This window comes from Ammospiza caudacuta, chromosome 20 (assembly GCF_027887145.1).
Source record: "Ammospiza caudacuta isolate bAmmCau1 chromosome 20, bAmmCau1.pri, whole genome shotgun sequence".
Classification (NCBI taxonomy): domain Eukaryota; kingdom Metazoa; phylum Chordata; class Aves; order Passeriformes; family Passerellidae; genus Ammospiza; species Ammospiza caudacuta.
In genome coordinates, this window is record NC_080612.1 from 10190294 (window position 1) to 10202706 (window position 12413).

The 12413-nt window shown below is 40.2% G+C and overlaps 1 protein-coding gene across 1 annotated transcript in view; it reads left to right on the forward strand.

The window, feature by feature from the left end:
- Window positions 1–12413, forward strand: part of VMP1 (vacuole membrane protein 1) — a 62111-nt gene that overhangs the window by 33317 nt on the left and 16381 nt on the right. The window contains exon 8 of the mRNA XM_058817609.1: window positions 10385–10465. Coding sequence (XP_058673592.1) covers window positions 10385–10465 — 81 coding nt within the window. The remainder of the gene's footprint in view (window positions 1–10384; window positions 10466–12413) is intronic.

Genomic DNA, 12413 nt, shown 5'->3' on the forward strand with positions numbered 1-12413 from the left:
TGCCACACCCGGGACAAGGCAGCGCTGTGTTCTGACACGACACTGACTTCACTGCCCGGGAATGATTGAGCGCGGCTAATGAGAGAAATCTCGCTTAATTAGCAGCGTTTTAGATGGCCAAATTCAGAGCGGATCCGTGCCGTGATTAAATTAACAACTGCTATCTGATAAGTTCCCTGCTTGAAAAGGCTGCTGGCTTGTTTAATCAACAGCGTTTGAGGGTACTTGGTACAAGAAAAAAGAAGTTCAAGCAGACCACAAGCAGGTTTTTATAAAGCATTTATCATAAAAAATGGAAGTGGAAGGGTCACGTACAATAACTGGGAAACCTTGACTTCTTTTTTATTTCTTTTTTTGCTTTCCCAGAAATCACCTGTTGAAATGAACATCGAATTCCACTCATCCTTTCTCTTGCTCAGTCTTCCCTTTCCTCATCAGCTTCCTCTCTTTATTAATTGTTATTTATTAACTGCTGTGGGTGGTCACCAGGAGGCTGCTCCTCACACCCTGCATTCCTCAGGTTTGATGCCAGTATTTGTTAACAGCTCCAGGGGAGGTTTCTTCCCTTTTTTTTAATGGTCTTTAATTAAATAGAAATTCACAACTGATCGAACCTTCAGCTGCATTTTAGACTGAAGTCCCCACAGTGCTGGGGAGTGAGGTGACAAAGTGACACTGTGTTTTCACAGACAATAGAACAGGCAGTGGGTGCACTGAGTAACAACTCAGTTCTGAGCTGTTCTCCAAAATTACCTCGTTTAAAAAAAGTTTTGGAATGAGTCAATGGCAGCTTTAAATAAGGGAACTGGAGCACTTCCTGAGAGAAGAGATAGCAAAGAGTTAAAGCAGGCAGGGGGAAGACAATGAGAGCTGTGAGTAAGGAATGTGTAAAGCACCTCCTGGTTGGATTTCTTTGGGCACTGGCAGGAGAACGTGCCCACATTGTTCTATTCATTTGCACACCTGCTCACAGATAAGGAAAAAACAGCACTAATTACTAATGCTGACTGGAGAGGACTTTTGAGTTCTATTTTGAAGGGTCTGTTCCCTAAAAAATTATTTAAATGTTCAGTGTTGAAGTACATAAATCAGAAATCACCCAGGCAGTGAGGAATCCTGGGTTACTTTGATACACTTTCACTGGTCAGGAGGATTTTCTCAGTAACAAATTTCTCACTTTATAACAGAAATTAGAAATAATGTCACCAGGTGTACTGGAAATGCAGGAAGCTGCATTTGCACAGGAGCTGTGGAGAAGCAGGTGGTTGAATTCTGTCATTGGATTTTCCTTCCCTGTTCTGTGTGTGTTGGGAATGCTCAACACAAATTTCTAAGGGGAAAATTTGTCCCTCAGTACTTGATATTTCACTCCTCAGTATTCTGGGAAAGACCAATAAATGATCAAAAGCTGGGTCAGAAATACGGTTTAAATATTTTTTTAAGGCCAACCTTCAATAACTGATAGAAATTCATTCTGGTATCATAATCAAGAAATGGCTGTTTTTTCCCCCCTGCTCCAGACACTGTTTAAATATCTGTGTTGTACAAGAGTCTGGTATGCAGCCCACTTGTGTGAGCTGTCTGGGAACCTCTGTCCCTCCCAGGGACATCAGGGGAGAGGTTGCACATCTGGGCTCAGAGGGAAGGCTTGTGTGTGCTGAAGGCTTTGTCAGCTGTGTCACAAGTTCCTCACTTCCATTCTATTTTAATCCTTAACTTATGTCTGAGTCCTCTGTGAAGAAACAATATTTTTTTCAGTGCTGATGGCTTTGAGTTCTCAGGTTTGTCAGAGATTGAAAGTGTCAATTTTCATAGCTGGTGATCAAAAATCCCTTCCTTACAATGTCTGGGTTTTAAACCACCTCAAAATGAGACTCGATTCTTTAGAATGGATTTTTAAAAATTAACAGTATTCTGGAACTGGCCACAATAACTGATGGCAGTGGTAGCTTTGAGATAAATGAGCAGTGCAGGGGGATTTGGCAGTGCTGGGATGTTCTTTACTCCACTCATCCCCTGCCTGTGGCTGTAGTATCTTGTCATGGAATCAAAGAAAAATTCACCTCGAGAAGGACCTGAGGTAGTTTCTAATCCAGCTTTTTTTATTTTTTTCCTTTCCTAGTCCAGCTCAGGTTCCTCGGGGCATTGTCTGGGCTGGTGCTGGAGCCCTCCAGGGCTGGAGGCAGCAAAAGCTCCCTGGGCAAGCTCCTGCAATGCTGCTGACATTGCCATGGCACCCTGAAAATGGGCTGCAGGATCTGCCCTGCCACATGGGAACAGAAAGTGGCTGTTCAGCAAGGAAATAAAGCAGTTTATCTGGAGTTGGTGTGCAGGGTGTCAGAGTGGACACATTGCTGCTCTGAGGAGCAGAGGTGGCAGGGGATGTGGTTAAAGGGGCTGCAGCTCTGCAGGACAGATCTGATAAGGCTGAAAGGACATGCTCCTTCCTCTTCCTTTAGGCTGTTTCCTTTAATTGTGTCTCATTCTTTACAAAATTTCTTTATTCTTACAGCGTGTGAAGCAAAAAGGACTTTTTATGTAGAAGTTTGAGGGTTTCAGTTCTGGCTGTGGAAAAAGCTGGGTTTAAATTTGAGTTACAGAGCTGACAGAGCCCTATAATCTGTGTTCCTTTTGGTATTTCCCTTCTGAACCTGGCTGTGCATTGCAACAGGCTGAAATCTTGAAATGGAAGCTCCTGAGATGGAGTTTGTTGTAAAAAACATTTTTGCTGGTTCTTCCCTCAAGAAGGGGGAGGGAAATAAAAAGTTCCTACCATGGTTCAGATGATTAATGAAATGAAGAAAATACCTGGAAGTTCCAGGTGGAACTAATGGACTGATCCAGAGCTGCTTGACTTCATTCCTGCTCCTGGTAATGTGGAGATCTTATTTGCCATAAAATGGACTCATAATTTGGAATTTTCACACTTTTACTCCTAAAATGAAATGCCCAGGAAAGCCAAGCCTCTGTTGGAATGGACACTTCGCTCTGTTGTCTCTGCTCCCACAGGGCTTGCAAAAAATGCAGCTTCTTTTGTGCTCTGTGGCTTCTCTTGTCTGTCTTTTCTAACATCTAACAGCACTTTTAACATCTGATAAGAGGACAGTGGGTTTAATTGTATTTTCTATAGAAAAACTTAGGGTTTTCTGACCCAAGAACTAATTGTAGTTCCTCCTGTCTGAGTTTCCCAAGTCCCAAAGATGATGAGCATCCTCCTGATTATCTCTGGATTGCAGCATCACCCCTCAACCCTAACATGCAGCCAACCTGAAGAATCTGAAGAGAAACAGATGTGGAAATAAACCCCTCACAATCTGCCCTGCTTTCTCATCCTCACAATGGAAGAATCCACCTGTAAACAGAATTTCTTGTTGACCTGGGATTTTTCTCTAATATCTACTGTATGTTCATGCTTACATACAAATATTCTGAATATTGAGCTCTTACCAGTTTCAGGCCCTCAGATCTCCAGCACAATCTGTTTAATGAGGCTTTGTGGGTGCTGCTCTCTCCTTTCCACAGTTCTTTGGCTGTTTCATTGCTGCTTGGTTCCCTTCATCTTGTACTTGTTAAACTGTTATCATGTTCAACATCTACGTCCTTTCCTCTTGCAACTTTTCCATGATTTCCCAACTCCTTTTCCACAATTGAATGCCTCAGAAAACCCAGACTTCTCATGAAGTGAAACTTACTGAGAATCTGGAATATCTGCCCTGTGCCTGCTGTAAATCCCTTTCTTTCATCAGACTCGGTCCTTGCTTAGTTCTGCCACCATCCCACCACTGCTTTCAGAAATCCTTGAAAATTATTTTTCCCAGCTCCCTCTTTTGGGGCTCTGATTTCCCAGACAGGACCTTTCTCTCCCAGATTTTTGGGTGATGAGGAAGTTTAAACCTTTCCCCTCACACCCCCTGCTCTCCAGGCATCAAATGGAAACTTCCTCTTTTTATTGCCCCTTTGCATTTACCTGGAAACATTTTGGAGAAAGCTGGAACAAAGAACCTTGAGCTGCTATCACAATATTCCTGTTTGTAATTTATCCATATTTTTGATATTTTTGGGGGGGTTGAGCAGTGAGTGACCTCCCAGCCCTGGGTACCTCTGTGGCTCCCCTGCAGTCAATGCTTTATTCCAAGGAGTTAATAATTCCTCCCAGTCTGAAATCCTGGAATCCATTCCCTGACCACAAATGGTCATTCTCCCATCAGTTGTGTTTGATTCCATTGTGTTGGAACAGAAAGCCAGAAGAAACAAAATACTGTGCAGCTCATTTTTAACATAACTGGGATTTTTCCATCAAGAGGGGCACTGTCTTTGTAGGCAGCTCTTTAAATGTTAAAGACTCTCTAATTTTGGTGATCTAAGTGGTAACTTCATACCCAGCCTTCAGTCTTTGGGGAGGGGAAAATGTTCTTTACTTCTTTACTTCAGATGATTATCTGGATAATTAAACTTTTTTATTATAAGAATAATAGAGATAATGCTCAAAATAATAGAAATAATGCTCAAAATAATGGAAATAATGTCAAATCTTGAGGGATTGTCCACACAAAAGGGAGGAATCTGCAGGAGGAGGAATTTCCATCTCTGCAGCTGCTCCAGAGTTCTCCTGGAGAGCCACTGAGGTGTAACACATCCAGATCTCTCTATATGACTTTTAATTTTTTTTCTATAATTCTCCTGTTTTCTATCAGAGTCACAAATCCTGTGTATCTAGGCCTTCTAGAAAAATCTTTTAACTCCTCCAGGCCAGCACCCACCAGGTGAGGAATGTCCATGGCATGGATGAGACCTGAGCAGGGAATGTGCACCACGAGCTTGGGATGGAATTGTGTTAAATTCAGTCTCCATCTTTGTTAAATCTGCCAGTTTTATCAATTTATTGTAAAGTGCTTGAGGTATTTACAGCAGGAAAGAAAAGAAGTTTTTCCAGGCCTCACATCCCTGGGATGTGGAACTGGATGGGTTTTTCAGAGATTGAGCTGGGATGTGATGGGAGCCCCTGGTTTCTCAGTGCTCCTGAAATCTGATTGCAGCTGGTTGAAAATGAACTCTCACATTGCATAATCTGTGCAGGCTTCAGAGAACAGGGCTGGGGAGGTGGCACAGGTTATTTCTGGGGGGATTCTGATTATTCAGAGCTCCTTGGATACCTCCTGTGGATCAATCAGAGTAAGAAAAAAGAGGCTCCACAATTTCAGTGGGAACAATTAATGGTGACTGTTCTGTTAGAGAGGGAAAAGAGGAAAAAAATATTTATTAAAATTATTTTTCCTTGAGCTTGTTAGCTAAATCTGGTGAGGTTTTATTTATTAAAACAATTTGATTTATTACAACAATTTTATTTATTAAAACAATTTTTTCCTCAAGCTTGTTAGTTAAATCTAGTGAGGTGCTTGCTGAGGAGCTCACCAACTTCAGTGAGATGAGAAAGAAGAGAGAGATTAAATTATAAATGGAAACCAAATAAAAGAGGGATGGGGCAGCACTTTGTAACACAGACAAGGTTGTCCATTCTCTCTCTCAGGAAGGATTTTCCAGGGATAAAAGTTCCATATTTACACAGGGAGGAGCACTGAGGCAGAACATGGAAATTTTCCTTACCATCCCTTTAGGTTTGGAAATTTTGGGGGGATTTTTATCCTGTGGAGGCAATGGGGTGAATGAAATGATGAAAAATTCCCTTTGGCTGAGGCTGAGCAGACCCAGGGCAGTTGTGCCAGCTGGGCCTGGGGAATCATCCCTGACCTTTCCCTGCTTTTGGGATGTGATGATTAACCCAATGAAGTCATCTTTAATCACTTCACCTTCCTCTGCCTGCTCTGTGGCACTCACAGGAAATCTATTTCCAAACCCCCAAAAAATAAATCATCTCTGAAAGGGACACAGTGAGCTCAAGCATCCTGAAATGTTCTAAAGAATGAATCACAATTAGCTGGGAGGCCACTCCAGTCTAGAAACTTTAATTTGGGGGGAAAATGGTTTGCCTGTAAGTAGCTGAACTTTTATCTCTCTTCATATATATATATGTCATTTTTTAAAGCGATAATTGATTAAACTTATTTTATTTCAAATGCTAAAAAAAATAGAGAAAAGATTGTTCCCCATGCAGGCTTCAGAAAAGAAAAGAAAAAAAAAATTCTGTTGTGAAAGAGGTAAAAGTTGTAAAACTGGGGATTGGATTCTCAGGGAAATGAAACTTTGAAGCTTTTTTATTGTTGCAGATGTCACAAAGATTTGTCAAACAAACTTTAAGGAAGGAACCAAAGAGAAATAGTTCTGGACTTGTTTTCACAGAGTAAATGTTGGGGCTGGAATTCATCGTTTTGTTGGTTTATTACCCTGCAAATTACTCACAGCCTTGATTACATTAGATCATTAAAAATAGGTACAAAAAATCTTTAATTATCTTTTGGTTTATTCAGAAAATTTGGCAAAAGGAAGACCAATGGCAAGTTCTTTAGTGAAATTTTTAGAATTTAAAATTTGCTTTCCATGAAGTAGATTGTGCTGGACAATGTAAAACCAAAACTTAGCAAAGAAACAAGCTGAGTAATAACTTTAAAAAATAAATTATGAATTAACAAGGTGAGAAAATTTGCTCCAACATTGGTTTTGGTTTGGGGTTTGTTTTTGAGACAAACTTGTTAAACTTTTTTTAAAGACCTTCATTATTAGCTTTTTAATGTTTTATATGTTTTTAGCTGGAGGGAAAATATTAATTTCAAGGCAGCCTTGAATTTTGTAGTTGAGGAATGTGGGTGGGGTAAGCTGGTTCTTTTTAAGAAATTTGGTTAAAATTTGTGCTTTCCCCTAAGTTCATACAGTCAGTTTTTCTCTAATTATAATAATATATTTTATTAAAGCAGCTGTTCTGCAACCATTAGTTTATAGAGAGTTTATTTCCAATTCCAGCTTGTGAAAATGAATACAACAGTGCATTAGCAACACAGTAAAAGATAATGGGGGAATAAATTAAAATCAGAATAGAAACAACTTCCATGCAAATAAATCATGGAGCCATTTCAATAATTGTCTTGGAGTGTTTTATTTTCGAGATACTTTGCCATCAGATTTATGGAACTGCGAGAAAAAAATATTTATTGGCTTATAAAAGTGAAATTATTGCTCCAAGCCCATGAGCTTTGGGAAAGGGGGGAGAAAAAAGGAGCTGAAAATGGCCCCAGTGAGCTCCTCCAGAAATCCCTGAGGAGGGAACAATTCCAGGGAAAAATTCCAATTTCCCAAAGACAAAATCTGCTTTAGCACCTTTGGGTGTTAAATGAATTTGTAAAAAACCCTAAAGATTTTTCACTGTGTGTTTGTGTTGTTTTCCTTGGGGAAAATCCTAGAAATAAATAAAATAAAAGGTTTTTTTATAAAATAGAAATTGTTCTTATAAAGAGAAAGATTCCAGGATACCCTTTCTAAGGACAAATCTGCTTTAGCACCTTTTGTTATTAAATTAATTTGTAAAAAAAAACTAAATATTTTCACTGTGTCTTTGCCTGTTGTTTTCCTTGGAGAAAATCCTAGAAATAAATTTAAAAAAGGGGTATTTTTATAAAATAGAAATTGTTCTTCTAAAAAGAACAATTCCAGGACACCTTTCCCAAGGACAAAATCTGTTTTAGCACCTTTGGGTGTTTAAATGAATTTGTAAAAAACCCTAAAGATTTTTCAGTGTATGTTTGCCTGAGGAATTGAAGAGTTGTTGTTTTCCTTGGGGGAAATCTTATAAATAAATAAAATAAAAGAGTATTTTTATAAAGTATAAATTGTGCTTATAAAGAGAACAATTCCAGGACACCCTTTCTAAGGACAAAATCTGTTTTAGCACCTTTGGGTGTTTAAATGAATTTGTAAGGAATCCTAAAGATTTTTCAGTGTGTGTTTGTGTTGTTTTCCTTGGGGAAATCCTAGAAATAAATAAAATAAAAGAGTATTTTTATAAAATAGAAATTGTTATTCTAAAAAGAGCAATTCCAGGACACCCTTTCTAAGGACAAAATCTGTTTTAGCACCTTTTGGTGTTTAAATGAATTTGTAAAGAATCCTAAAAACTTTTCACTATGTGTTTGGGTTTTTTTCCTTGGGGGAAATCCTAGAAATAAATAAAATAAAAGAGTATTTTTATAAAGTATAAATTGTGCTTATAAAGAGAACAATTCCAGGACACCTTTCCCAAGGACAAAATCTGTTTTAGCACCTTTTGGTGTTAAATGAATTTGTAAAAAACTTAAGATTTTTCAGTGTGTGTTTGTGTTGTTTTCCTGGGGGAAATCTTATAAAAAATAAAATAAAAGAGTATTCTTATAAAATAGAAATTGTTCTTATAAAGAGAACAATTCCAGGACACCCTTTCTAAGGACAAAATCTGTTTTAGCACCTTTGGGTGTTTAAATGAATTTGTAAGGAATCCTAAAAACTTTTCACTATGTGTTTGCCTGTTGTTTTCCTTGGGGGAAATCTTATAAATAAATAAAATAAAAGGGTATTTTTATAAAATAGAAATAAGAGGGTTTTTATTCCCTGCATCCCAAGCCCTGAGGGTGCCCCTGGAGCTGGGATCCCCTTTTTGGGCTCTGTTTTCCTGGAAATAACCCCGAGGGAATTTGGGGCTGCAGCAGGAACTGCCCTGGATGTCGCAAGAGTTTTGGGCTGGGTCCTCAGGAAATTGTTGTGTTTTGTTGTTTACAACAATTCCTGTCAAAATTCCCTCTTTTAATTAAAAATAAAATAAAAAATTCGTTTTACTTTCCAGATTGTTTCCTGTCAGAATGAGCTCAAGGGGTTGGTGTCACAGGTTTAATCCTCATGTTCTGGGGTGGATCCTACAAAAATCAGGGAAATTTTTCATTTTAAAAGTGAATTTTGATCTTTTCCATTTTGTAATCATGAGCCCAAGGTGTAACTCCTGCTCAAAAGTGTGGAAATTCACCTTTATAGGATATTCTAGAGGGGTTTTATATTCACCTGTGGTTAAAAATGTCCCACTGAAAGATTTAGAAAATCTCATTTCTTGCAGTTTTAATTTGAATTCTTTTTCCAGGCATTAAATACAATAAACAGAATTATTCTGCATTGAGTAATAATTGGGGGTTTTTTGTTTGTTTGGTTGGTTTTTTTAATTTTTAAATAGGGAATTTAACTTTTTGAAAGCACAGTAATGAAGAAAAGTTACTACTTGAAAAAGGGGTGTAAAAAGAAGCAAATGGTCTCATCACAGATTTATTATTTTTTAATCTGCCACAGAAAACTTTCTCAATTCTACAGCTCAAAATTTAAATAATAGGCAAGAACATTGTAAAATAATTGTAGTTTTCTCTCTACTTAGGTGTGTAGTATTTAAGGTCTCCACAGAACTGTAACCAAGTTAAAATTGCATAAATGTAATTTTTCTGGATTACCCTGCAGTTGCTTTAATCAATAATTAATGATATTCTAAATTCTACAATTCAATAGTAGAGGGTGGAATTTAGAATATCATTAATTATTGATTACAGTCATTTCCTTGGGTAATTTATTGCATTGCTCCTGGAAAAAAATCAGAATTTTATTGCTTATTTGTAGGTTTTTTAAAAGGAATGGGTAATTATTTTTTAATGTTTGCTATTCCCAAGGATTCCCAGCTTTCTGCAACTGCTGTGGCCAAGCCTGAGCAGGGAGCACTGACCTTGCTTTTATTTTTCTGGACAGAATTTTATCTCCTGTAAATTCCCTTCTCACATGCAAAGAAACTGCTCGTGAGAATCTTTATTTTTGGGTTTTTTAGGGGTTTCCTGGGTGTTTGGCAAATTTTGAGCCTCAGGAGTAAGAACTGATCACAAAATAAAAGGAGGCAGCTCCAGTCACAGGGGCTGCACCTCCCCTGCTTTTAAAGCAATTTAGGCTCAGTAATTTAAAGTAATTTAGGCTGGATTTTAATGAATTTTCCAGGTCTGTTGTAGGCAGTGCCTGGAATTGGCAATTTTGGTTGAGATCCTGGGTTTGGGAGAGCAGATCTGAGGCTGTAATGGGATTATTGGGATTATTTTGCTCTTTCTGTCCTCAGAAAGGCATTGGAGGAATTCATTCCTTCTGCTTGTTTAAGGAATAGGTACAAACAGCCCTGGCATTCCAAAGATATGGGGAAATAAATAATGGAAAATCTGTTTCCAGAACAAGAGGGAGCTCAGTGCCACTCTCAGGGTGTGAAAACCAAGCTCAGTGCATGGGGAGCTCCCATTCCACCACCACTGTCCCTCCAAATTCAGGGTTTCACCCTGACCTTTCTGCTTTAAAATTCCTCCAATTCCCAGGTGGGAAATCCTGGATGTCACACACGTTCTGGGCTCTGTTCAGGTGAGGTTTCCTCATGAATAATTTGATTTTACTGTTGCAGGACTTTGCTTCCCGGGCGAGAGTGGCCGTGCAGAACCTGGTGCAGAAGGTTGGGTTCTTTGGGATCCTGGCCTGTGCCTCGGTGAGTTTTCCAGGAATTGGGCATTTATGGGCACAAAATGCAGCTCTTGCATGTCCTGCCATGCAATTCAGTTTTGTTTGCACTTTCTGTGTCTCTCAGGGAGACAAAACCTGCTGGAGTTGTGTCATTATTTCTTTAGGTGTTGGTGGATTGTATTTGAAATTCTTGACATCCTCAGATCCAGAGGTGTGCATGGATTGAGAGGGGAAAGGTCCCTGCAGAAATCCTGGTTAGGGTGTCCATCCATCCCTTCCAAACCTCCCAAATCTGCTCTTTGGGCCATCAGGAACCAGAGAGGGCAGAAAAAGGAAGCAAATTTCAATTTTGGCTGTGGGGCTACAAACTGCTCATGGCTTTTTTAATCAAGAGGTGAAAGGAGCACCTCCAGTGATGCTGTTTTAGTTTTTTAGTAGGATAATGCTCTTCTTCCTGAATAAAAAAATAATATTGGAGGTTTACCTCTCTCTCTGGAGCTGGCAGGAGTGGTGAGCCTTGTTCTTCATCCCACACACAAACTGAGATGTGACTGCAGAGTGTGGGACCCCAATCCCATTTTTCTGGAACAACCACAACATCACCCAGCTCTGAGGCTTTCACTCCACGCTTTTCCAGCATCTCTTGCTTTCCTAAACTGTAAAGATGGCACAGCCAGCTGCTTGCTGAGTGTGGGTAACCTGTGTTGGAATTAATCTGACCAGAGCTGCTGACATAAAGCTCCTGCTCACTAATCCTCACAAATGTTTTCATGTTTGGAGTGATTTATCCTACAAGCTGCTCCTTAAATCCTCCCAGGAGCTGCTCCTGCTCTGACACATCCTTGTCCCTACCCCTGTCCTTGTCACCAGCACGGCTTGGAGCTGGCAGGGGTGAGGGAGTGGCCAAGGTGGAGGAATGGAGGAAAGGGTTGTAACACCTTTAGAGGAGGCTGGAAACACCCAGAGCTCCTGCTCAGTGGTATTTAAACATTTGTTTAACTTCTTCTGCTCAGCCCTGGGCTGGGGGAGGGATCAGGATCCACCAGGGCACACCTGGGCTTTGTGAGTGTGAGATTGTGAGTGTGAGTTTGTCAACGTGAGTTTGTCAATGTGAGTTTGTCAATGTGAGATTGTGAGTGTGAGTTTGTCAACGTGAGTTTTTCAACGTGCTCACACAACAGCTGCAGGAGGAAGGGAGAGGTGGAAGGTTCCAGAAGCCTTGGAAAAGCAGGAATGCAGAGCTGTCCCTGTGTGTGGCACCTCTGGGTGAGCCAGGGGAAGGAAAGCACCCCCTCCAAGTGTTCTCCTTGAATTTATCTGCACCCTCACCAGCCCAGGGGCATCTCAGGACTTCTCTACCAGGTCCCTCCTCTGCTTGCCTCCCCTGTAATTGTGATCTTCCTCCTGCATTTCAGGCAGTTTTGTTTGATGTGTATTTTATGAGAATTTGCTGGTGAAGTGGTAATGGCTGTCCGAGCTGTGGGTCCTTGTCTCTCAAGTGGTGGCTTCAAAATGCTGCATAAAAACCCCAGCAAATGGAAATGAGAATTCTGCAGGCTTGTCCAGTGAAGTCAACTGCCTGTCATGGTGTTTAGTGGCAATAAGGAAGTCAGGATTGTCTGGAGTTTATTTCTATATAAAGGCAGCTCTGGGCAAGGAACAAAGCAAGAGTCAGCCCCAAGTTCCTCGCTGTGACTTGTGAGAATTTGCCCTCTTGTTTTTGTGGCCTTTTTTTGGCAACTTTGAGTAACAAGCACAGAGAAAACCCTGCTGGGGATGTGCTGAGTAAATTCTGCACCCACAGCAGCCTGCAGGGACTGAAATGTTCTGTGCACCAACAAAAATCCCTCAGAGCAACCAGCCCAGAAGAGCCTGGAGCAGCCTTTGCTCCAGGAGCAGAAGGTTCTGGAGCAATCATTGCCAGGGGCAGAAGGTTCTGAAGCAATCATTGCCAGCTCCAGGAGCAGAAGGTT